This window comes from Lepidothrix coronata, unplaced genomic scaffold, assembly GCF_001604755.1.
Source record: "Lepidothrix coronata isolate B3197 unplaced genomic scaffold, Lepidothrix_coronata-1.0 Scaffold11, whole genome shotgun sequence".
NCBI classification, from domain to species: domain Eukaryota; kingdom Metazoa; phylum Chordata; class Aves; order Passeriformes; family Pipridae; genus Lepidothrix; species Lepidothrix coronata.
Window position 1 is genome coordinate 9,115,823 of NW_016690191.1, and position 27,119 is coordinate 9,142,941.

Consider the following 27,119-nt stretch of genomic DNA (forward strand, 5'->3'; position numbering starts at 1 on the left):
GCTCCCGCGGGGCCCCGCCGAGGGCCTCGATCCCCGCACGATGTTCCTCCGGCTGGCGGTCGCGGTGCAGGTGCTGTCGCTGCTGGCGAGCCGCGCTCACGCCTTCCCCAGACCCGCGGGCAAAGGTAAGCGCCTGCCCCTCAGAGCCCTCTCCGCGGGTCTGCGGGTGCGGGAAGTTCTGCGGCTGCGGGAAGTTCTGCGGGATGTAGAGGGTGGGGAGAGAAAACTTTCCTTCCACTCGGCGAAAAGCGGTGAGGTCCTAAAGCGACAAAATTCCCGACGCTGATCACTGAAGTTGCAATCTGATATTAAAGTGAAGGGATAAGTGCTGGTAGAGGGAAAAGCTCTGAATTTTTTCAGTCTTCTCCAAGCAGTGTTTTCATCCGTTCTACTGCGGCGTCTGCACGAGTCTTTCTTGCTCCCTGTCTCCCCCGCTATTCTGGATGGAAAAGATTTTTAATCTCTTGGTTGTTCCAATCCGATTATTGCTATTTTAGTCGATCTCTTCCAGCATTTTTCCCCAATTTTTGAGTTTTCTCATCAGAAAGAGGTTGCTGAGTCTGTATCTCTGTATCTTGCGCAGAACTTCTCCCTCTGCCCCAATCATGGTTTATTTAAATGTTTGACTTTTTAATTGTGTTCTCATTCTTCTAGGAACACTGATTTTTTTTTTTTTTCAAGAACCAGCAGTTGACATCCTATTTAAGACACTGTTTTTCATGGGAAAAAACTATAAATTAAGAAAAAATGTGCCTTTTGTAGTTGCGTGTATCATATAACTGAGTATATACATGTGTGTGTTTATTCTAGATAAAGCTATACACAACAGACAATTAAGTGTAGAAAGACCTTTGGAGGAACAGGTGAGTGAAAGAAAAAATATTTACAATGGTTTTTTTATTATGGTATTCTCATAATATTTTGAGCCTTTCAAGTACCAAATCCCTGAATATCCCTGAGTTAAAAGTAGATATGTCAGTAAAGTGATTGTTTATGGTGTTGAATACAAAATATAGTTTCAATATTTTTTAAAAACTGGAATATGGAGTTTCACTGTCCAGCATTCCAAAAGCAGGTTGTTAGCTCCAACAGCTCACAGGTGTGCCACCCCTTTGTGTTGACATCCTGTGGGAATATAGCATGAGCTTGGAATGAAGAAGGAAAATGTAACTGGCATTTGTCTTAAAATGGGAAGTTTGTTGTAGCTTCTTGTAGTGTGTGATTCTGATCAGAGATGGGGGGTACTGATAGAAAGTGCCAAGTGCTTAATCTTGTTCTCCTTATTCAGGCAAACTTCTTAATAAGAGTGAAAACCAGATACTAAGGCTTCTGCTGGTATTGATAAATTAGGGGATCACACATTTTATTTCTTCTGCCTGATCTTGTTTTATTTGTTTTATTTTTGTGTATTAGATTGCTGAAGCTGAGGCAGACAGGAATAGGAAAACAGCTCCCACAGGTAAAATATCTTTCCCGGTTTTATAACAATATTCATAATGGTATTCAAAGAGGTATAAGGTTTTATGTTATGTGTGCATTGATATATTTTCCAGAAAATAAGCCAGAGTTCAGGAATTATTCCTTTGCTGATGATCTGAACCTACTAAAATCAGTAGCAGAAAGAGAGAGGAGTGAAAAGGAGAGGGAGTCAATTAGAAGCTCTTTGTACGAACAGCAACTGGCCGTTGATGATGCAGACTCCACCAAGAACCGCAGGCTAGTGGATGACTATGACTCCACTAAAAGTGGGCTGGATTATAAATTCCAAGGTATTCTATGATCATCTTTCAGTGACTTCTAGGTTAGACTTCTCTTGCAAAGTGACTGCTGTCATGAATGTTGTACTCAGCACCAAACATGAGCTCTATGTGTTACTGGAGTGCAGTTTCAATTATTTCCAGTTGTGGAAGCTTGTTGTATTACAATTAGGTTTTGAAACGCTGTAAAAAATAATTGCTGTCGATTTTCAGTCTTCTTCCTTGGAGGAAAATCTAACTGTGTAATTTGTATTATGTGTTTTAGTAATTTAGATTTGATGGAAGGAAAATGGGACATATTTTTAAATGAAAATATATTTATTCTGGTTTGAGAGGAAGAAGCACCTTTACATGCAGCTAAATCACATATATTTATTCCAAATGTTATGTGCAGTGTTAGATAATTCTCCTCATCATAAAGCTAAAAGAAATTACCAAAGGCAAAAAAATACTTGCCTTTGCTACAGGAGTGTTTAATTGATTTGTAGTTTAAGTGAGTCCTCTGAGAGTTGTAAGCAGCATTTAACTCAGGATATTTTTAATTATATCAAAGTATCCTGATCACAGATCAAAGCTTACTCATCATGTTCTCTCTCCCATTGTCATTATGATATTATTTGCCATAAGTCATGATTACATAATTAAAAGTTTATTTTCTGAAATTTAGACAAGAAGATCATGTACAGTTTGTCATGATTTGATTTCTTCTAAGTGGCCACACAGTGAAATTAGATACCAGGAAGGCACATATAAGTGTATATGGGAGCAGTGCTCTCTCATCCTTACAATTTCTTCTATAAACAGGAGAGTATGCTCCTAATATTCATCTCTGCTCTTTTGACAGAGTCAGTCAGAAAGATATTTTTCAGATGTGGAAAATGGACACAAAGAACTTTTCACTGTGACTGATGTAGTGGCTTGCAAAGTGTGTATCAAAGTGTAGTCCTAGTGTGTCTAAAAGGTGCAGCTTTGTTCTGAAGAGAAGAAGATGTGGGCAGATATTTTTACAAGATGTTTAATCCAAATGAGTTAGGACAGTCAGCACACAGTTAAACTATAATCCTTTCAGATGATCCAGATGGCCTCCATCAATTAGATGGCACTCCTTTGACTGCTGAAGACATTGTTCAAAAAATTGCTGCAAGAATTTATGAGGAAAATGACAGAGGAGTGTTTGACAAGATTGTTTCAAAACTTCTAAATCTGGGGCTAGTAAGTATCTTGTTAATACTTCATTTAACAGTTTTATGGGTTGGTTTAATGCTCTTTTAAAAAACAATTTGGACAAACACTGTGTGTAATACTGACTTGAGTGAAAATGAATGGGATTCAGGCTCTAGGCAAATTTCTGTATTCATTTGGGCACACTGGTTTAGTTCTGCAATAACATTGTTGTTCCTGTGATGGCTTTGCAACAAAATAGGCCAAACTGCAGAATGTTTCTGATGCTGAGAAAACATTCACTGATTGTACTCCTCCCATGTCTGCCCTCATTTTTACTTTAACTTCTCTTCCGATTTTCACTGAATTCTTTTGTATTATTAATTTCTATATTTAAGGGGGAAAGGTCTGACCTCATTCCTATCCACCAACTAGTTAGTGTCATAAGCAAACATATAATGTTGCTGATTTGTTGAGGATATATTATGTTACTGATTTGTAGCAAGACTGGATTTGTCTCTGACCTCTGGATGTCTCAATAGCTTTAGCCATGGCCGTATGGGATTCTCGTATCTTAAAATATTGACCTGATGTTTTCTGCACTAGATTTTGCAGTTAGCTATTGCATGCTGCACCCCACTGATTACAGAGGGAGCTGTGGGACAGATGCATGATAGAGTTCTTTTTCAAGTGACAGCTGTTACAAAGCAAAGACAAAACATTTTGATGATGACATAGAAAGCTATTTGCTTTTTCCCCCTTCTATATCACTGTATGTAGATGTGTTGCAGAACTGTACATAGATGTGTTGCAGAACATACTTTATATACACAACACATACACACATGTAGGGGGGTATGACACACTTGCAGTTCAGTCTTTCAAGCTGCACTCCATTGTGTTAAGCCCTAAACAGATTTGTTTTCCTGTTGAAGGCTGTATCTGTGGATGAGTGGGTTTTATGTACACACAACGTATTTGGTGTGTGTTTCTGTGTGTGTATATATGTATGTGTGGGTGTGTTTATATAAATACAGACGTGTATATATGTCTATATATATACATGTATACACACACATTGGTGAAGACACCACGCCTAATTTGGTTGTGCTTTCTGTGAAGCAAACATATTTAAAGCAATCTATTTGCAAAGCTCGGGTTTCACATTGATGTTTCATCCAGGAGAAGTACAGTATTCTATGAGTACTCTGCACAAATATTTCAACAGATCACAGAGAGTCAGGCCTATACCCTGGAGGATGAAGTGGCAGAGGTTTTACAACAGCTAATTGCAAATGAAGCAAAGGAACGTGAGAAGGAGTCTGAAGACTTTGATTACACTGCAAGCAGAGCAGACAGTGATCCAAAGGAAAAGCAACAGGAAAGAATGGTAATTTCTTAGCTAATGATTTTGTCTTCCTTGCCAAATGGTACTAGTAAACCAATACACTGCTTTCTTTAGGGAATAATTAGTTCGATCTGGAAACTAAAGGTGTTCTTAAAGAAATTCTGTTAGACACAAAATGAACCATGAGTTACTTTGGAGTTTAAGCCAGATGTCAAATTAAAATAACTTTGAGAAAATAGTATAGTCTTCACCTTGCAATTAGGAACATGTTGGCATAAGGTTATGATACAATTTCTTGCTCTAGTAACTCTCTCACCAAAAGCAATGTGCTTATAGATATCTTTTTTTTTTTTATCTTTTGTGGAGACACCAAGCAAATCTTATCAGGATAGTATCATTAATGGAGAGATTGATGATACGCTGGATAACACATGGTCATCATCTAATGTCTTGGAAAGAAGAAATGAGCTGCCTTCTGAAGATAATTTTGAAGACCTCCAATACTTTCCAAATTTTTACGCACTATTAAAAAGTCTTAACTCAGGTGAGCTCATCATGTATTTACAGAATTACTTAGGAAAAAAGAAAATTAAGATTCTCTGTGTTTTCTCTTTTCCCTTCCCCACAACTTCCCTAGTTGCAAGACCACGTGCTTTGAAAATGTCCTCTAAGATGTATAGCAGAAACTAATTTGATTAGTAATTTTGATGGCAAAACACTGGGAGGAACAGCACTCAGAACTGCAAAGAGTGTGACCTAGGCAGCCCTTCCCATCTTGTGCTGTGTGATTCAGGAGTCCTGAATTCTTTTCATTTCTGTAAGAACATGGTGAAAAACTGGCAAACTGTTTTCTCCAGAGATCATTCCAGTAACATTGAGTCTTCCAAGCCAACAGAGGTACAAGTAAGCCACAGCAGAATCCTCGCAGTGATGGTACCAGTAAATGAGTCTGAGCCTTCCAGCCTTTTCACAAACCACAGGTTTGCTGTTTATTGCAGGGAAAGCTCTGCACGTCTCTTCCTATTCCGGTGCTGGACATCACTGCCTTCCAGTCATTGCAGGCAGGACTGTGGCACCTCACCACAGCCCCTTTGTCAGCACCCACTCTCTGCAGCCACACACACACACACACACACACTTATTTTTGTGTATATGTGTGTTTATTCTGTAGATTCCCTGTCCTGCAGGAGCCTTAATATTGCTTCAAGCTGTCCCCATAAACACCTGAGTGGAGAGCTAAAATGAAAAACCCAAGGGCATATTTTGCTCAAGTCCAACCCACAGACTTCATATTCTTCCTGTTCTTTTCATTTTCCCATGGTGGTTTTGCATGCTAGCTCTTCTTTTTCTGCTCATAAAGCAGAAAGGCATGTTGGGTTTAGCAGGTTATCAAGCAAATCGAGCCAGGTCCCACTGGCTGCACATCCCTGCCTTGCCTCCTGCTTTATGCTGTTCACCTGTCAGGTCGTATCAAGCTGGAGGAGAGGGATTCACTTGCATCCTACAGCTGTGTGTTAAATTGCAGGCAGCAGTAAAAAGCCTGTTCAGCAGCTCTCAGAGTGGCTGGCCCTCTGCCAAGGCTGGGAGTGTGTTTCTGGCTGTCCCTGAGTGACAGTGCCCCTGGCTGTGTTAGGTCCTTCTGTGATAACCTGGGGAGTGGGGATGGCTTTTGCAACTGGGGCAGTTTCATGCTGCTAATGCAGAAATAGCAGTAACATTGTTCAGCTAAACAAAGGTATTGTTCAGGTAAACACAGTGGTAAAAGAAAAGCTAAGAAGCAGGTAAGCATGGGCAAGAATAGATTTTTATAATAAAAAATAATTGTTTGTGTCACTTCCTGAAGTCATGATCCTGTCAACCATGTAATATTACATTGTCCCAGTATATGAGTCATGGACTTGTGCGTGGTAACAATCTCATTTGAAACACTTTATATTTTTATCATCGAACCCATGGGTCTTGTAGGAGAAAGGAACTCTGAACTCATACAGAGCCAGACTGCTCTACAAAATAGTTCACAAACAAATAAAAGAAAGATGAAAGAAACTGTAGAAAACTCTACCCTCTGATCAGCAATTTGGACTGTCAGGTCACTTCATCTCAGTGTGTTTAGTGTTCTTAGCTGTAAAATGGAATGCCACAGCCCTTCAAGACACAAAGCTGTAAAGAAGAACTAAAGCCTGAAGCTTTAAAGTATATTCAGCTGTGCTTTGCAGGAACAGTTTATATGTAAGTTCTCTTTGCTAATCCAGCACAGCATTTTCTCTTTCAGTGAGTAGGTCATTCTTTATGCAGAAAGTTTGCACAGTTTGCAGAACTGAGTTTTCCCAAGTTGCCTGAAGTCTCTGACTAATTTTGCTTCATCCCCTCACACAGAGACAGAGACAAAAGAGAAAGAGACCTTGATAACTATCATGAAAACCCTGATTGATTTTGTGAAGATGATGGTTAAATATGGAACAATCACACCAGAAGAAGGAGTTTCCTATCTGGGTGAGAATGCTATTTTCTTACTCTAACAACAGTGATAACTATCTTCTCATCTTCCTTGCTCTTATAAAACCTGCTTCAGCTTTGTTCATTCTAAATGTTTTAAAGCTGTACTTCTAAATGATTGATTATTCACTATAGCGTGTTTAATTCCATACTGCTTTAATACTTCCATCTAATGAAGGGAAGGTAATTTATGACATGTGCATTTAGAGAATTATTACATTTTCACACCTGTGAAGCACAATTGATTTCAAGGACTTTATGTCAGGGTAAGATCAGGGTTTTCTGTGTTCTGTTGAGGTGAATCAGGCACCTGCATTTTCCAAAGACAATCTAGCACTTCAGCTCCTTTAACCTGTCACATGTAAGTAGCCAGAATAGATGGCACCTAATGCTATGGTTGTCTACCAAGTAAAACTCCTTCCATCTATGAAAAGTGTTACATTTTGGCACAGGAGTAGATTTTGAAGCACTCTTTCCTGGATCCATTTTAGAGTCTGTGGCTATGTAGATATTGTAAAATCACTGTAATTTCCTGAAGAGGGAATTTGGAACAGCCTGGTTTTGTTCTTGTTTTGTTTTGTTTTGTGTCTCACACACCTTTCCTGGCTTTGACAAACTCTCCTCCATTTACTGTTGGTAGCCTTTCTATGTAAACAAGCAGACCTACAGAAGAAGGGCTCATCTGCATAAACTCTGCACAATCCTTTCATTTTTCTGAAGTGTTCCTGGTCTGGCTTAGTCTGAAAAGTTTTTGTTTACATCAGGGCAATTTCTCAGCTTCATAAATCAACTTGTCACAGAGATAGAACTGGCAATGATCTTTCATGGCTTCTCCAGGTTTGTCTGATCTGAGCCATTGCAGATACATGATTGATGGATGCAACTGTAACTGTACAGATTGATTACACTTACTTGGCTACAAAAGATCCAGTGCATCATGAGTCTCATTCAGTACATGATTGCACTTCCTCTCCAAAGAATTCATTATATCTCTGACCAAGACTATCCTTTTATTTTCCATGAGAAGTCCTTGAATTCTGGAATATTTGGACAACTTATGCTACAGTTCAGCTCTTTATTTCTCTGTCTTCCTGTGCATTTAAAAAAAGATGCACATAAAGAAATGGTGGATTTTAAGCACATTTTTTTGGTGTCATTCTACAAATGAAGATGGTATGACTTGAGCAGATATTGCCCTCACTGATAGTGTTGTGCCAAAACTTAATAGACCACATTCATCCCTGACACAAGGCCACTCAGATAATGGAATTACACTAGGGATGCATTTTTCCTACTAAAATTCAGAGCAGTTGTTCACATTGGCTTTACTTTGAGTAAATAAATACTGTAACCCTGGAAACAAATTGCCATGATGACATAGTACAGAAGGCAAGGATTAGGTTAAGAGTTTCAGAGGTCTGATTTAGTCTGGATTTAAAGTAAGACTATCAACTGATGTATCCAGACTCTGCCTTGCAAATAAGTGATTTATGCAGAGATGGATTTTTTGCTCTATCAAAGGAACTTACTGTAGTGGAAAAAGCTTTCTCATAGGTCTCAAGTTGCTTCTGTGGTATTCTTTTTTTAGACTTGCTGTTGAGAAATTACTTTAAAGCTGACCTTCATTTATTGAACTGATATTCTCAAATACTCAAGGAGAGCATCCACAGGAGCTTGTTAGCTTCTTGCACTATCCTTGAGCATGGCAGCAATTTTATTGCCACTCTTATTCAACTAAAAGTTATATACACTAAGTAATACTTGGATATGTACTGTATATCTTGGTGCAGGTTGGATCAGGGAATTGATGCCCAGCTGTGTTTACTTATAGCAGATAAGGGAATTAGTATGAATATGTCTCAGAGAGAAGAATTAATTTTAAAAATTGGTAGCTTTTTGTTGTTCTCTCAGTCCAAAATCAGTGAGCAGATTCCATGCTAGTTGATGGAAAATACCTACTGGGTCAATGCAGATGGGTTATATCCTCTTTCCATTTTATTAAAGTAGGAAACTGCCTAAGTTAATTTTTCCCACTCTGTGTCTGAAGCCGTGCATAAGCTATGTCTGTGAATTATACATTCAAAAAAATAAATCATTTATTGAATCAAGTCACAAGCCTTTTTGCCTTTCACAGGGGTGCAGAGACAGTGAATTTGAATGCATATACCAGTAACAGCTGGCTTGGGATTTGGAAACCACAGCATTATGTCATCATTGTATCTTACTCCAGGGGAAAGTATTTTCCTGCTGCAGTGACTGATGTTATTAGGTTTAGCTTAAAGTTACAAAGGATCTAGCTGCAGTGTGGTGCAGGAAAAGTGCCGATGCACACACATGAAAACACAAGGAATAAGTTCATTTTTTAATACGCATATTCAATATTACATAATAGATATTTAGAAGCTTTCCATATGCTAAATGTAATCTGTAACAGAACACTGGAAGCCAAAACCAACATATTCATATATATGAAAGACAAGGAAAAATAATGGCTACATTTCCCAGTATGTTTTCAGAAAGTATAACTCTGGAAGCATTAAAGAGAAACTCTAACGAGCTGATATAAAATGTGTGTTCAGCTGAAATGCGTCAAATTTGATAATTTCCCTGCTGTGGCAAAATGCCACTATCTTCCATCACTCTGTACTTTCTTAGCTATGAATGCTGTATCTTGATGTACAGGGAGCAAATTCTGCTGTGGAGTGAAAGTCTCATGTTTCTAGCCTGCTTAAAGGCTTTCAGAAATCTTTCTAGAAAACCCATCTGCCCTTTGAAGTTTGAAAGCTGCTTTAAAATCACTTTTGCAATTAAAAGAATGGACAAGCATTATCGGTACAGAAAGCATAAGGTAATAAGTCATGACACAGGATCACAGTTACACAGGTGGCCTGTGAATGAGATCCAACTGTGGTATCAGTTTACCCAACTTTGGGTTTGTTGTCAGGATCCAGCAAATGCTGCCCAAACAGCTGAACTCCCCTTGCTTGTCCCAGCCTGCTGGATGCACAGACTGTTATCACTGAACAGGCTGAGTGTTGGGAAGGACTTGAGACAGTTACTGAAATGATGTGGCTGTTGGCAAGGGTGCAGTGACAGAGTGGAATGGAAGAGTTGGAATAACTCCACACAGTGACCAGCAGAAAGCAGCGAGAGGCTTTCAGAGAAGTTATGACTGATTCAGCATAAAATGTTTCATTACTCATGGCATCCATATACTGTTTATGTTGCATAAATAGCTGATACTGATGCATAACTAGCTGATACTCCATGTAGAACTGAAAGGACTGTGTCCTTCACGGTGCTGAGTGCTTGAAGGGAAAAAGTGCTTTTTGAGCCAATAGCAAAACTCACTTTGGTTTCAGCAGAGCAGAATAAGCCATGCATTGCACAGATACTTGTACTGTCTGAGTATTAGGTTGTGAATAATATCCTACCTCATTTTCCTTCTGTCTATTGTGTAATGTCATGGTGGAGATTCACTCTGATAGCTTTTCTATCAGACCCATCTATCATAGACCAGATAAATATTAAGGAGAAGCTTCATCTACACCACACAAAGAAGAGGAATTTTTTGTGTGACAAGTGACTTTTCCTGTGTATGCCAGACTATATAGCTAGTTTTAAAATGAAAGCATATCAGCCCACTACCATCCTGGTAAAAGCTCTATTTTTAGTAATTATGTAAAGTAAACAATAGTTTTTAATGCATTTATTTTAATAATATTTTTGTCAGCTTAGAAACAGTAACAAATGTTTTCTGCCAGTTTGTTCAGATACATTTGAAAATCTTTTCCACTAATAAGATTTTTAGAACCATTCTAGGAAATACTTGTCATTAGTGGCTTGTGGACCATAACAAAAATAGAGTTTTCAGAGATGATGGAAAAATTCTTAAGAGGCACCAGTGTGTGTATATGAATTCTTTTTACACAGTCCATTAATTACGTTCTCCTGCTGTGCTCTGCTTACAAGAGTAGATTAGTAGCAAATTTACTCACTGCCAACCCAACCAAATGAAAGTTGTGTTATCCAATGAACTATTACCCTAGAAATGCAAATTAGTTACATGCACATTGTAATCTTGTGTGGAGTTCTCATTTATTGACTAGTACATGTAGCACAAACTTTTGCCATCAGTACTTCTCTATCTCACAGATACCATAGAAATCTTTGCCATGATACTGCATAAAATGTGTAATTTATCACATCTTATGATTGAGTTTGGTCATTTTGTTTTCAGTTTCTAAATCAGGGCTTCTGTATCTTCCACAACTGGAGAAAAGAAAGGGACAAAGGGCTGGGAAGAAAATTAAGTTTAAGAACTCTGTAGCCTTGCTCTCTCTTGAAGGGGATCACACTTTTCACCTCCTTGCAGTAAAGCATTTAGATTCCTGTAGCCACAGTGATCCACACACAGCCCACAGCAGACTGGCTGGGGAGCAAATCCCCCTTTATTTAGGAGGGAAACAGAGAAATGGCTCCAGCTGATCAGTGTGCAGTGTTTGAGTCACAACTGCCTTCCTCCATAGACCAAACCAAAGCCACCTCTCACACCTCCTCCCTTTGGCTCTGACTCACTGTCAGAATCCACACTGTCCCCCGTGACTGAGTAGGAGATTGTGTTGGTTAGAAATGAGCATGAACAGATGTCTCTGTTTACCTTTTCCACCCACATATCATTTGTTCTTCGTGGACAACAGGGAAGAAGAGCAAACTGCAGGGGACACAAGGAATAGAGAGATGGATGGGTCATTGGTGAACTCTGGCCGAGGTATATGAACACTCATCACTTTTGTCCTTTTCTAAAGAACTGTTGGGATATTGTTTTGCTATAATACTCTCTTTTAGGCAGACTGAGGCTGCATGAAAAAAGTCAGGTGAAACAGAAGAGGCAGAAAGTCTCCTATGTGGATTTTTAATATGTCCCTGCCTCTCCATGCTAAAGAATATGAAATAGCTGTTCTTCCTCTTGCATTCGTGCTGTGGTGTCTTCCACAGCTCCACTTGTGGTGAAGGCAAAGCTCTGCAATTTCCTCATTACAGGTCAGTGCATAGTAGACACAATCTGGCCTTTTCTTGGGAGAGGAGAACTCATTTGACTAGTGTGATAATGCCTGAAGTTCTCATCAGCACAGATGCTGCAGGCCAAAGGTCTGATCCTGCTATTTGTTTAGTCAGCCAAGAACAGGCACAGAGCCAGGAGTGTGAGGCAAAGAGCAGCTCACAGCCCAGACTGGCATCATTTTTTCCATCCTCACTGTGACCATAAGCTGCTGCTCCCTGATACAGACTGGGATTTCAAAGGGCTGAGGGAAGGTGAGGCTAAAGCAGTGCCAGAGGCTACAAGTGGCATATGAACAGTGTCATGTGGACTTTTTGTTCTCCCCTTCATTTTGACCTGGGCGATGAAGGGCACTGACAGTACTTCATACAGGGAACCTTTCATGCATAACACCTTCTTTTTCTTTTTTAAAAATATTTTTTTTCAGAGGGTTCTTTCTTGTTACTGTAGGTTTTCTCCGTAAGCATTAAAATATTTAACAAAATTTTCCCTATCTGAATTTCCCGTTGGTGATTTTCCTTGCCCAGTATTTATCATATGACTGATGCATACAGCTGCCAGTGGGAATTATTTAATTTCAGGCAGCTCTCTTTCCTGTGCTGATTATTTTGTATCTGATGAACTAAGGTCACACAGATGCCAGTATACTGTACTATATCTGAAAAGCACAAATCAGGGGCACCTCAGATGAGCTGAATACTGAGAAGCAGCAGTGATAATAGAAAGTATTTGTGAATAGTTAAACTCAAGATGAATTTGCATGGAGGTAAGATAAAAGGATATGGGGACAGAGAGTGTGCAAAGATAGGCAAGACTTTAATCTAGGAATTATGTTGGCTGCACACCCCACTGCAGCTTGAGCTTTTCTTTAGTAGCCTCATCCATTTCTGTCCCATGCTACTTTTGCATTTGCACAAACATGTGAATGTGGTTTTTTTCCCCCACTACTTAGATCTTATTTCTTATTTTCCCCCATTCAGACTCTCACTGCATAGGAAAACAAATGGGTAGCTATGGCAGCTGATCTCACAAGTCCTAAGAAGCAGGACACTACACACTGCAGTAAATTGGGCATCACCTGAGGGTGACAGTATGTGTGAGAGCATAGTTTTCTCAGTATCCATAGGCTCTAAATCTTCTCAGATATGATTTGGGAGAGATCCAGTAGTTTTAGTATCACTAGTTGTTTTTCCCACCACATTACATGACTATCGAATCATGTGTTCAAGAACCCAAAAAAATATTTTACAGTTCATTCCTTTGCTTATCACTGTCTACCTTTTAAATTTGCAGATATTTCTTGCAAACAAATTGCCTCTTCTTCCATTTCCCTTCACTGCCTCCTTTATGCTTTCCAGACTGGATACTTAGTAAGAAATCTCCATCTTCTCGTAGTGTCTATTTTGACAGGTGCATTCCTTAGTTCCTGAAAATCTAGCTTTTGCATCCTACCAGGTGGTTTATGTTTCTAAAGGAGGGCAATGCTTTTATTTCTTTGCACTGTATTTAATAGCTGCATAAAATCCCCCACTTTCTGAATTCAGTATGTCTCTGTTGACAGCTGAGCACTGAGCCCATAAGTTCTGATTTGACATGATTATGTGGGTGCAGGGTAAAGAGGGTGTCACTGAACTTTCAAAACTGAGCTACATCCCACTCCTGCAGGAGAGGCGGCTCTGTGCTGCTTCAGTCCCAAACCATCATGTTATAAAGGGCATGCTATCAAAACGTGTAAAATGTGTGCACAGGCCGTGTAGCAGCTTCAGGATGGGAAAGGATTAGGAAAGAACAGCACCACACAGCTCTAGCAGACCTGGAATAATGCAAAGGAAACGCCTGGAGAATACTGAAAGGATAACTCTGAGAAATAGTGCATGAGGTAGAGAATTTAATAAGGATAATAAAGGAGACTTGGTCAGAGCTTTCTTTACCTCAAAACACATCTATTTAATTATGTTTTGCTTTTGGAGTTGCTTTTAACCTGATTGCTCAGTGATACTGCTGCTGTTTTAATTTCAAGTCACTCTGACCGTCTTGCCTGTAATCCATTTACAAGGAATGCCGTGACCTGGAGTTTGTCACCTGACATGTCATTCCTCATGGCAGCATTAGATTTCAGACACACCATCTCAACAAATCAGTCAAGCAGGAAGATTCAGAAAGGAAATGCCATATCTTGACATGTAAGCCAGTGAGTTAGAGAGGAGCAGGAGGTTTGCAAGGCCCAGACCCATCTCTATTTCCACAATGGAGGGATTTCTCCTGTTCATCACAGTTTAGCAGTTTATGTGACATATGCATGATATGTATATGAGCTGACTAAAAGTCTAACTCTGCTTTTGGCTACACTGTTGAAAATCCAGTGGATATTGACAGTTCTTGGACCTGCTATCATGTAAAGTAAAAGGCAGATTTGTCCAAAGAACTAATCAGTTATGCTCTTCCCACAGAATAGTCACAAGCAAATGCTGTGTTGTCCTGACATTTTTCACAGATGGAAAAAGGCCTTGCAAACTCTTCAAGATCATCTACTGCAGGAGACAGAAGAGCCCTGGGAGAACTGTGATTTTTTTAATGCCTGCAATATGTGCATCTCACACAGGCAGTCGTCAGCACAAAGCTTTGCAGCTGAAGCAGTTGTAGTGTATGAACTCATTAAGTAAACTAATTTTTTAGCTATCATTAAGATTGATCTCAGGTACCTTGATGATCCATTTTCTGCTTTAGTAAACAGTCTTTTTATGCTGTATGGAAACAGAACAGCAAAGCAGGCCTTTCTGTGGAAGTTTAATGGCATAAAATCTCAGCTTCAGTCAATTTGATGAAGATAGAATGTGAAACTGCCTCCCGGGTACAAGACAATTATGCAGAAGAAAAAAAACTTTGCAGGAAAATTTACAAGAGTCTGGAAAACACCATGAATCTATCAACAGAGAAGGGTCCATTTCAGGCTTCCATTACCAATTCCATTAAATACTCAAATGGTTATGTTAGTTTCTGCCCCTCTAATAAGAACAAAGTAATTTAAATTGTAATATTTTTTTCATGTAGTATCTTTTCCCATGGATTTAGAGGATATTGCCACAGTGCATTCTCCCAGAGATAAACATTCTGCTTTTATGCAGTTCAGATTTTTGTATATCCATCTTGAAGGACTTCAGAGTTTCAAAAGTGCTGGGAATTTGCGTTTTCAAATGCAATTAAGAGGATCTATCAGTGTGTAGAAACTGGGCCTAGAATGCCAGAGAATGCCTACTCAAAATAGGAGCCCTCCTGCAGCATGAGTGCTTTAGTGAGTCATCCCAGATCAAAGAGCGAGTTAGAAAGTGAGGCAAGGCAGAAACCAGATCTCCTGACTCCGGGTGTCTGGTTCCAGTGATGAGATTATCCTGCTCCGGGAAAGCGGCCGCCAGAGTAGTGACCTATTTACCAACGTAGGTCACTTCCATTAGCCCAGTGGTTATTGTTCTGTTGTTTTAATTAGTGCCATTTCAAATAAGTGGCCATCTCTGTGGAAAGGTCAGTACCTTTCTAAACTCTTCCTCTGTACAAATGACATTGCTAGGGAAACAACACCGGAGAAGTAATCAATTCTTGTTAGACCTCCCGAACACGACATGCAGTTGCTAAGCTGCTGGCCAGGCACATCTCAGTTGAGGAGATGACTCACTCCATCAGTGTATCTCAGAGCAAACATTGTTCAGCCCTGGCCTAGCCACACATGACAAGTACAAACATGTTTTGAAACAATACCAGCTGTTAAAGCATTAATTCTGAAGCGGGGGGAAAGGGCAATAAATCCCGTTCAGGAAGAACTGGGACTCTGTGGTAATATCCTCTCTAGGAAATTTATGTAGGTACACCAAACAATCCCCACAAACATGGAGAGGCCCACAGAATTAACTCCTCTCTATCACAGAGGAAATATGTCTGCTTATAAATCTTCAGATCCATGTTGATGTGCCACCCAGCCAGCAAGGCAGCTTCACCATTTCTCCTGTAAAGTGTAGTCCTTGTTAAAAGGCCTGTCATGTCAATTTGTCCATATCCTTACTGACAAAAAGAAAGCTTTGAAAATGGAACACGGTTGATACCATGTTCAGTCTGGCTTTAGTGGCAAAGCTCAGATCATTAGTGGTCAATGGTGCCTTATTACACTTCATGTCTGCACGTGGCTGGAAAGGAATACTGTACTGACAAAGGAGTCAGAGTGAACTCAAATAAAATTGTGAGCTGGATCAGAAGGCTCAGAGAAACTGTAGAACTCCTGATGTGATTTATAGAAGTGACTAAACAATGGAGAAGTATAAATCCTGTTGCCTTCAGTAGCACATGCTGTATGTGGATATGTGCACAACTTTTAAACAATTTATCAAAATAAGAAAAAATTTGGAAATATCAGTATGCAGACATTGAAATCTTAAGTTGTCAAAGCAGGTTATAAATCTGTCTTGTGGTGAAGTCTTTCTGTTTTCTGCTAATAGAAACTGACTGCAGCAGTGCCTAAATGTAGACACTTTAAAGAAAGAACATGAAAGGCACTTATGAATCAATGCACTTATTTATGTGTGACATTTTAAACTTTTAAATACTCCTATTTCTTTTAAAACGTTATATTTAGACTTAAAATTAGGCCTAATTTAATAGATTTTGCCGGATTAAACTCTAAAATCAGTGACATTTTTGCATTTGCGTGAATTAGTGAAGGAGAATAATCTATTCACTTGAGTTTACAAAGGGTTTTTAGGTTCTTGACTGTATAATCTTATCCTGAAAACTGTGCCTCTTACAACAGAGAAATCCTTATATTCCTGTTGAAATACTAGTATGGTACTGATTCAGGATAAAAAAATAGAATCTTAAGCTCAACTGAAAGGAATGTTTATGGTCCTTTCCATAAGCTTTGGATCAAGTGATTAGTGAGGCATCAATACCACCACTATAATTCTAGCTTGTTTTTTTCTTCATCAGTATGTCTGATCCAGCTTGTAACACAGCCCAGACCTGTTTTGTTTAGGACATATGGCAAGGTCAGGAATCACATTAAAAGGATACATACCAAAACGAAAAGAGTTGTCACAAAAACACCATCGTGTGATGTAGAATTGAGAGGGTGCAATCAGGCAGGGTGCCAGCAAATACTGCTTTCATTTTAATTTTATGTAAATAACATAGTATAGAGGGCTCAGGCAGACAGGATTATGTGATTTCTCATCAGATGGCAGGCACAATTGCTTCTGCTGATCTACCATGAAGAGAAATATGTTCGCTAAAAAACTAGTTTTTAGGTATCAGTGCTGTGTATCTTTCTGAAGGAAAAGGATCCTCCCAGCTGATGGATAAAATGTTGGCATTACACAGAGAATATGACCTAAAATTTTTACTAGCCCTATTGTGTCTTTTCTGTCACAGTTCCCACATCTCATACTGAATATTTTAGCTGTTCATATAAAAGGAATTTTGATATTTCAAAACCAAGTCTCTCAAAAATACCCACCAACTAGCTGATATGCATCAAATTTTGAATCCATGTTTAACTGAAGCTTTAAAAAGCTGATAAAGGGAAGGAAAATTCTACACCATGTCCATAATATGACTGAGGAAATATGGCAGATACTATGATGATCTGTATTTTGAATATCTACTGTGGTATCAAAAGGACTTTTTTCCCACATAAGCATACAATATTTATGTCTGAAACATCCATCTTTATGAAGAGATGCTTTTACTTTCAAATTAGATGAGTTCAGCCCTGAAATTTTCATAGAAATACATTTTCCAGTCTTCTAGAGCTGTATACATGGCTACAACTGTCCGGTGGGTTTTCAAGTAAATGCTTGACTTCAGCAACTTTGGAAAATATTTGTTTTAATCCCTTCAATTTACATATTTATTTCATCTAAGTATGATTTTAAACATTTTATTAGACTTCTTTTCCAATGAAACCACATAAAATCCAGACATATAAGCAGTTTGGGACAGAGTTTTTCCAGCAGGATGAAGCACATATTTCATAGTCTTGTATTCTTTGTGAAGTTAATTAAAGCCTTTCATTGCTTTCATCAGAATAAATTGCTACAGATAGTTATCTGTAGTTTGTGACTTACGTGACTGGAATAGAGAATATATATGCACACTTTTACTGTCTTTATGTATATTGCTCTATTTGGTGCACCTATTGACATGGTTCAGTTATTATTTTTTTTAAATAAGATTGATCAATATTCCATGTAGCTATTTGTTTGTTCTTTTACTGTTGGCTCTGCATTAATCCTTCAGAGGCAAGGGTGAAGGGTGTTCTTTTAGGTTTCTGCTTACCACTCAGACTGGTGCTGGGGAGCATATGGTATAGATTCTGCATCTTATCCACTGAAGAATAACTGGGATTTGGTTTTGTTTTGCCTTGCTTTCCAGAAAACTTAGATACAATGATAGCTGAGCAGACGAAGAAGAAGCTTGAGAACCCTTCCACTAAAACCAGAACAAAACTAACAGCAGGTACCTATTCTACAATTTTCTCTCCTGGAATAACACATTTTTTTAATCTATTCAGTTGAAAGTATGCTAATTGCTGTAGCATCCAGACTACTGGTTAAAGCTACAATCCCTCAAGGACCTATAGCCAAGCTTGGTTTTCTAAACACACAACAAGAGAGAAATTTTCACTTAATTGTCCAGACTTTGAGAAGTATACTCACTGTCTTTTTCTTCATTGGAGTCTGTACATTACACATATACAAAAGCTTTTCATAAGAATGAAAAAACGTTATTTGTCAACTTTGGACCTAGTGAATGTGAATTCCATATAATCTTTCTCTGCACAAAGAAATGTGCCTTTATGAACTATGTATCATTGCATTGTAGTTACCTGCGTTCAGCTACTGTTTGTAAGAGCAGAAGCAGACATTCCAATTTCCAGAGGTCTGGAGCAGAGATGACCTTTAGAAACCACTTTGAGACAGACTCCAGTGAGGCTCTTCCTCAATCATCAGTCAAAATGTTTTACTTGCCAAAGATTGTTGGTGTGATTGAGAAATGCTTTTGGTATATTTGATACAAAATTGTTTGCTCTTGTCATTTCTTTAGACAAGAGTAGTGAAGAAGCAGACAGTACAAAGGAAGAAGCAGCTAAAATGGAAAAGGAATATGAAGTTTCAAAGGATTCTACAAAAAATGAAGGACAAAATGCAGCAGGAAATAGTGAAGAGTCTGGAGGTACAAAATAGCCATTGCTTTTCCTACTGTATATGCTCCAAACGATTGGAGTCTTTTCCTATCTTTGGTATTGTTTTTCCTTTGTGTTAGCATAAATATCTTCAGCTTAGAGTCACTGGGAGTCAGCACACAACAGCTTGATTTGGAAGCGTACTTATTTGCCCGGTTTTAAACATATGACCTTGCTGAGCAAGACCATAATCTTTCACAAAATTCATACCCCCTTGTGAGAACAATATGAAATACAGATTGATACAGTAGTGCAGAGAGATTTTTGCTTCTTTGCATCTGTGCTTTTCAGTGAAATCAGATGACCAGAATATTCAATAATCTGAGTGGGCCCAATGATTTCTATAGTTTGTGTTAGAACAAGCTGGTACTGGAAAGTTCTGCAGTGACAGAATTTGCATTGCTCACTGCCAGAGGTTAAGGGTTATCAGCAATTAACTTGTTTTACATAACTTTGATACCTGTTACAGTAAGTTAGTGTCTCCCTAAGCAAACATAGCACAGTAGTACTGTTACTATGCCAGTTGCCTCAGCATGACACATAATGCCACGTGCTAAATTAGACTGTGCTAAAGTCACTTGGGTGCAAATCAGCTACTATATCTCAAAACAAATCTGCAGAGGACATTGTGCCTCCTTGTTGTGCTGAACTTTTGAAGGAGAATGTTTGTTAGTGCGGAAACCTTTCAGTGAGTTCTTATTGCTAAGGATCCAGCAGAAGCATCTATGTTTTGTAGTCAGTTGGCTAAACAAAATTGCTTATTATCTATTTTGCACCAATGCTGTTTAATGCTTTTTGGAATGCCTGTGTGTCCACTGCAGCCTGCTCAGCCATGAATGGCAGAAATGAAGGCTGCAGTGGATTGTGGAGCATTGGCACCTGGGTCAGTCCTGTGGGCAGTGCAGCCACTCACAGATGGAAGGTGGTATTTTTTCCAGCAGGTCATTTTTTTGAGCATAGAAGAGGAAAATTTCTCAAGATGGTTGTCTGATTTCACAGGAAAAAAAAGTTGTCTCAATACCTGTGGGAAGTGATAAATAACACATTTTGCTTGTCCGTGAAGATTTGTCTTTCCAATTTGGTTCAGGTTATTTTCCTTTGCCTTCAACCCAACAGCTTTTTAGAAATGTTAATTGGATAAGTATTTAGTTCTTTGTATCATCATGCAATGCCCTTTGCTCTTTCACAGAGTAACTTACTATAAAGTTACTGCACTCCCAGCTCAAAAAGTATATCTAATACTGTATCCATTTAGTAATAGAAGCAGACATGCATAGTTGGCACTAGTAATCTTCTACATGCTAATCACACTAGGTTTTTATTCCTGATAAATGTAAGAACATTACATCAATAAAGCTCCAGTCAAGTTAAGAATTCAAAATCCATTAGCTGGAATATTTCCTTAGGGGCCTTATTAGGTAATCCTTGAACTAATTCTGTACTGTGTGCTTTCTGGTCCAAAAATAGCCATCACTTTAAAATTTCAGCTATAACAAGGAGTTATCATGGTAATGTTAATACATTTCTTTTCTCAGTAAATGTAGTAGCTACATTTCCACTTGTCTTTCAAAATTTTGAAATTTGTTTGCCATGTGCTGTTAGCACCACTCTATGGAAGAGTTTTGATACTCAGAGCTCTCAGTTTTAATTAATTCCTTTGCTATCTCAACAGCTTCATCTTTGCTGAACAATAATGATGATCAAAAAGCTACAGGCTGCCTTTAATCCACACAGGCAGTTTGTGTGGATACCACCAAAAGCTATGTATAAAGATCAAAAAAAGCCACAATCCTAAATTTGTGTATGACTAATCTTGCACAGACAAAACCTTCTAGCTGTCTGTGGGAATTTTGCCTGACTAAGTTTGACAGGACTCAGCTTTTAAACAGAAACTAAGAATAGTTTTAATCTGCCTTTGCTGTGACCACCTTCACCCAGTTAAGCAAGCTGCATCAATCATTGATGTAAGTGCCTGAATTCTCTCTCATCCTTTTCTCCAGGGAAATCTGAGGCATATTTGGAAGCAATCAGGAAGAACATAGAATGGCTGAAAAAACACAATAAACAAGGTAACAAGGAAGGTATGCAGTGAAAGGCCTTGACGTTGGGGTGGGCACCATATACATTACAAAGCACGTCATTTATATTGTGGTGTATGACTTAGCATTATGTTATAAGTTAAAAAATAGTGATGTGAAACTGTGCTTGTCTGTGGTGATAGTTAGTGTGTTAAAGTTAAATAAATGTCAAAGTTAAACCAATGAATGAAAATAGTAGACTGAGGCAGATTAATTTAAGCTGGCTCGAATGGCTGCTGGCCATAAAACACAGAGACTGGTGGTCTGCCAGTGTGGCAGGTTTGTCTAGTGCTTCATTTCCTATTTCAACATGCCTTTTAATTATGATTTTATAAGTGATAGGAATGTATTTTAAACGTCTGGATGTGTCTAGAAGAGCTCAGTGCATCTGGCTAACATGCCTTCATAAACACCAATGTACTTTGTTTCATAACCAAGAATAGTTAAGATACAAATTTATGTCACAATGTAATACGTTGGATTACAGCCCGAGTCAACTTGAATGACTTGTAGCTCACACGCAACGCTGTGCAGAAGGGAGCAGAGATTGAAGCAGCTGCACGGGGTGTGCTCACCAGCTGTCCCACCGTTCGGCTCCTCCCCGGAGGCAGGGCTGTGTGAGCACTGGAGGCAGGAGACAACAGAACAGCAGCAGGATTTCTCGCTTATTTTTCACAGATCTTTATTTATTCATACCAGTTCTTCCCTCAAGATCTTACATAAAACCAGCCTCCTATCCCTTTTCTCTGCCATGGCTGTGTGTTCTGCCATCAGCCTCTCTGGAAGTGAAGGCTCCTAGCCAAGGGACCATCCCTGGGCTATGACTGGCGCCTGGTGAGAAGGATCCTTCTTTGCACCAGCAGAGCAGAGGGTGATCTGAGATGAGATTAGCCCTGGGTAATCTAGCCATCCTCTCTGTGTGTTGAAGTGTATATGAATTACATTTCAGACATGGGTGCATGCCTACGGCCCAACACAGGCATTTTCCTATACAGAAACTGTAATAGGAAGGACTTGTAAAAAAAATTGCCATCTCTAAAATCATTTCCTCACAATGGCAGTGATGGCAATTAGCAGCAGGCACACATATTTGCTCAAGAGTTTGCCTGCCAATTCTAATAAATGGTTCTGTTTAGCAGTGTATTCATTATGGTAATTAGATCTCAGTCATGTGTGATTATATCCCAGTATCACACATACTGACTGGGCAGCCCCTCGCTCCCCTTCATAGTAACCTTACCTCTGCACTGCTGCAGTCTGAAATTGGCTGTGACTGCAGATCAATAGCATTTTATCTGCTTGTGACTGCATTTAGATATACATTTCTGCTTAGATGGATTTTCATTTACACTAAAATATCTTTATTGTCCCCTGGCAATGGAAATGAGTCTTAAAGTGAGTGTAAATTATGACAAAATTAGAATACTCTTCTGATAGATCATCTTTATTGTGCCTTTCCATACTTTTTATTTTTGTAAAATGCTACTTCAGGTCCCCTGGGTTGATGTTAAAAGAAGTGCAGTCAGGGTAAGCTTATCTAACTGTAAATGCATTGCAGTGTGTTTCTTTGGTACAAGATGAGGTGGTATTGGTGTGCTCATCAATCATTTCTCCACTTCCAGCTACCACCTGGGAGCTGGCAGAAAAGTAATTCTCAAAGTAATCCATGTATTAAAATGGCCAGTCTTTCCCACCCCCACTCATGGATTGGTTTACTCACTGAATATACTTAAAGAGGTTTAGATTTTCTTCAGGCAAATGTTTGTAGATCCTTATCTTTGTATGAATTTCAGTAGAAATTATTATTTGTTCAATGACTAATAAGCCTGGAAATGTTAATTTACATTTCCCCAGTTTAAAAATATCGATTTCCTATTAAGGAGGCTGGTAAACTTGAGGGGCTGGGATGATCTAAAGAGAAACATCAAAAGCCTGGATTTTGGGCTGATGGCCTTTTGTGTCCAAAGTTTGGTTTGCATATTCTCAATCTATAGGCTCTGTGGGCCTGTCCTTTGTATCTCCCAGACCTGGCTTGATGATTGAAATGCTTTTCAAGAGGAGCTCCTCTCCAGTGTAAACCAGCTTCCCACAGTAGCTGCTGGGTGTTCTATTGCAGTTGGTTTCCAAAGCACAGAAATGAGGCATTTAACTAATACATGTGGATTTTTTACCAAATACTCGGCAGTTTATAGTTTCATAACACTGACAGTAGCCATTTAGGAATGAAATTAAATTCTGTAATCAATCACAATGGCAAATGGCTTGATTTGAATATGCAAATAAGACCTCACTTCATTTACTGTAGCTGTTTCACAGCTCAATGAAATCCTGCAGCTGTTGCAGTGAATATAACCCAAAGCTGATTTTTCTAATTACAATAGGTTGTAAATAAGTATTAGAAATTAGAGGTTATAAATTTCTAGGAAAAATAAATCAAATTAGATTGCAATGAGATATATAACAAATTAGCCAGAACTGGATAATATTGTAGTGGTTGTAATTCCGTACAGAATGTTTAGGAATTAAACATTCACATTTCCACATAATGATTTGGAGTTATAAATAGCATTCTAGAAGTAAAATAAGCTCAGGGATTTTAATGTGAATAATGTGGATATCATATTAATTTAGTGTTTGTTCTTCCATTCATTTCCATTCCTTGATATCTTTCACCAGGGACCCCCATTCTGTCAATATGAATGAAATCTCAGAACCTCATTATGAAATTGCTGGGTACTATTTGTCCCTATTACTCACACAAGCTGGAGAGACAAGCAGGTTACATTCTCTTAAGTAATGACAGTAGCAGACCAGACAAGAAATCTTGGCCTCAGTACAGTGAATGGCAAAATCCTGTAAACTCAGACATGCAAAGACACCTCTGCAGGAGTGGGGAGTTTTGAATATCAATTTTCTGTATTACTCATTTGAAATTGCCTTATACTGTTGTAAAAATGATTGCAGGCATCAATTTGCTTCATAATGTCTTTCTATTTGTATCCAATTTTGGTCACTGACCCCTAAAAAGACAGGAAGTCATTATTGTCTATTTTGTTAAGAATGTACAGTTGGAAAGAAGGTCCTTCCACGTATTGCTGTGTGATGTTATACTTTGGACTACATTACAGAATCACTATGAATGCATTCTGAAAGCTCTATCTGTGAATAAGTAATTTATACTGAAAATATCAGAATGTATCTGCTCTCATGAAAGATACTCATTCATTTAACTTAGTATGAACCCTTAAAACATTGAAGTTCTTCAGGTTCTAACAAATTAACTGCTGATTCTATCAAATTAACTTTTGATTCTAACAAATTAAGCTTTACCTTTTATGCAGCAAATTAGGTAGCTAACTGAAACTTTATTGTGTTTATATGTGAATATACTGAATCTGTTGCCAGAGTTACAACTACACAGTAGGTTACCCATTTATTTTATTTGAAAGGTTGCTTTGCAGTAGAATTCTTTTCGTGGAAAATAGTGATGTTTTCCAGCATGGGAAAAGTCTATTTAACACATATGGTGTGAGTCTGGCTGTATAGATGCACTCATCCACTGGAAAAGCAGGAAGGATCTTTCAGTACTCTGTTGCAGAGTCTATTTGTCAGTCAAAAACTGACACTAACACTGTCACAAAGACTGCTCACTGCAGTATTTTTCAAGTCAGAATATTATGTTCTCTATCAAGGTAAATAATTGTATTGAGCTATTTTCAGGAAGTTGGTTTCTTGAATTTTCACTACAGTGTTTGTAGTAAGTGGGAATTTTACTGGGATTTCAATAAGAAATAGTCCATTTAATATTTTCTTTTGATTCTGTGACAGCTGCAAAAATAATAGGGTTCTAACAACAGGTTTTGCTCTGCAGACTAAAACATCAGATCTCTGGACCAGAAAATATTCTTACTTTAGCATTTGACAGCAATCAATCAAGAGCAAGAGATGATTATTCCTCTTGAACACTAAAAGCACCATGATGTGTAAAAACACTTTGTGCAGGTGTTTTGGGTTTATTGTTTTCACAAGCTGCACTTAGAGTGAATTTTCTTCATGTTTGATCAAGTGCATTTGTTGGATAAACTTTGCAATGACATTTCTTTTAGGCAAAGCAATATAATGGCAATGACTCATTGTGCAAATGAATTCTTATTTTTCAGACTATGATCTTTCAAAGCTGAGGGAATTCATTGATCAGCAAGCTGATGCTTATGTGGACAAGGGCATCCTGGACAAGGAGGAGGCTGATGTAATTAAACGCATCTATGGCAGCCTGTAAAAGTTAGTGGCTGCCAGACATGTAGAAAACTAGTCTAGTTTCCCCCACTCCTGGCTCAGTGACTTATGATCTGTTAATTTGAGGATATCACTAGAAATGCTCTGTTTACATTGTACTGACAACTTCCTAGACAGCAATGAAGAGCTGTAGTGCTCCATTCACCCTCTGCATCCTGTATTTTCCTACATTCACAAATCAACCCTAAACACCAAATTCTGACAGTGAATTTCTATTGGATAGAGTCAATATTTCTGTAATGCTCTCTTTGATTTATTATTTGTGTTTGGTTTACTTTTGTAGATCAACCAATTGTTTCTGATGGAAAGTTCTTTTCATGCTACATCTTTTTGCTCACACTCAACAAGCTTTCTATAGATGCAACTATGTAAAGGGCATTATTAGAAAATAGTTCATAGTTCTCTAAATAAAATATTTGAAAATTATTTACCTATTAAAGTTTTCATTAATCTTAATATTATTTTATATTCAGAAATTTTGTGTTTAAATCTTAGTATCTTTTATTTGATCCTTTTTTATTTCTTTATGTAGTATCCTGTAATTTGGACTGTAGTGTCCTTAGCTAACTGATAAATCTTTGACATTACCATTGCCTTTCATATTACAGAGCTGTATTCTCTTCTTCAGCATGTATGAACATTCTCTTTGGTGCACCATTTGATGATTGTGCATGCATAATTAGTTGAATTCCTGATGTGAGTATCCTGATAGCAAGTGTAAATAGCTGTTACTTTCTCTAAAGAAAAAAAAAAAGGAAAGCAATTCAAGTTATTTTGCATGGAAAGGGAAGTTTGCAACTAGAGATGTTTTTAGGAACATGGGCCTTGCTTTTCAGAAAGACTCAAAGAATCTATCATATCTCAGTGTCTCTGAATATCAAGGCTGTGGTCTCTTTACTGACCTCTGCTCTGTGTTGAGCAGTATCATCCTGTAAATTTTCTTTTTTTTTTTTTTCCCTATATATGTTGTCATTATCCAAAAATTTGGTACTTCCCAATGGAAAAGGAAAACAAAAATGTCACCCTCATTCTTCTTCCTGAACTTACATAGTTTTGGAAGAATGGCTTATGGGGTCTTTTGTCTTTAAGTGAATGGATAATTTTATATATGAAGAACTCATAAAACAAGATCAAAGGTAAGGAAGTTTTTAGAAAGGGAGATTTTAACTGAGTTCCAGAAGATGTAATTCCTGAGACTTATCACCTGCAGCAGTTATTTGTGTAGATGAACTCCAGGAAAACCCTGTTCTCTTTACTTACAGATTCTTCATTGATAATTGAGGTTACCCCTCTCTGATTTTTTTAACACTTTATGATATCTCTGAGATTGATACAGTTAAAAAATGTCAGCTGATGCAGAGGTTGGAATCTGCCTGCAGTGAAGGGAGATACTGACTTACAGCACTGCCTGCACAGCACAAAGTTCTCTAAATGTTAAAACACTTCCTTGGGTCATTTCCCTTCTCATTTTCTTAGCATAGCTGGAGATTAGGGAGGAAGAGATTTGAGCAATGAAGTAAACTCTGGAATCCCTGAAAAACATAAATGATCAACTGATTATTGATAAATTATCAGTTGATAACCAATGTTAAGTGAATGTGATGGTAGTGAGGTATAACAGCATAACTCTTTGCAAACTGATGACACATAAGCCAGTGAAAGGTTTCTGGCAGACAGAGTACGTCACTGCCTGCTC

General features: G+C 38.3%; 1 protein-coding gene across 2 annotated transcripts; it reads left to right on the plus strand.

Moving 5' to 3' along the window:
- Positions 1–26,726, plus strand: SCG3 (secretogranin III). Of its 2 annotated transcripts, none has more exons than XM_017805206.1 (12): positions 1–125; positions 811–863; positions 1,414–1,459; positions 1,554–1,769; positions 2,827–2,969; positions 4,147–4,308; positions 4,633–4,810; positions 6,643–6,759; positions 18,239–18,322; positions 18,911–19,039; positions 21,050–21,118; positions 25,288–26,726. In XM_017805206.1, the coding sequence occupies exons 1-12, from the start codon at positions 41–43 to the stop codon at positions 25,404–25,406; spliced, it is 1,401 nt and encodes a 466-aa protein (XP_017660695.1). In that variant the 5' UTR covers positions 1–40; the 3' UTR covers positions 25,407–26,726. The 2 variants fall into 2 exon arrangements, with proteins under 2 accessions (XP_017660695.1, XP_017660694.1); XM_017805205.1 differs by having other exon boundaries at positions 2–125; positions 21,050–21,130.
- Positions 26,727–27,119: the final 393 nt, after the last annotated feature.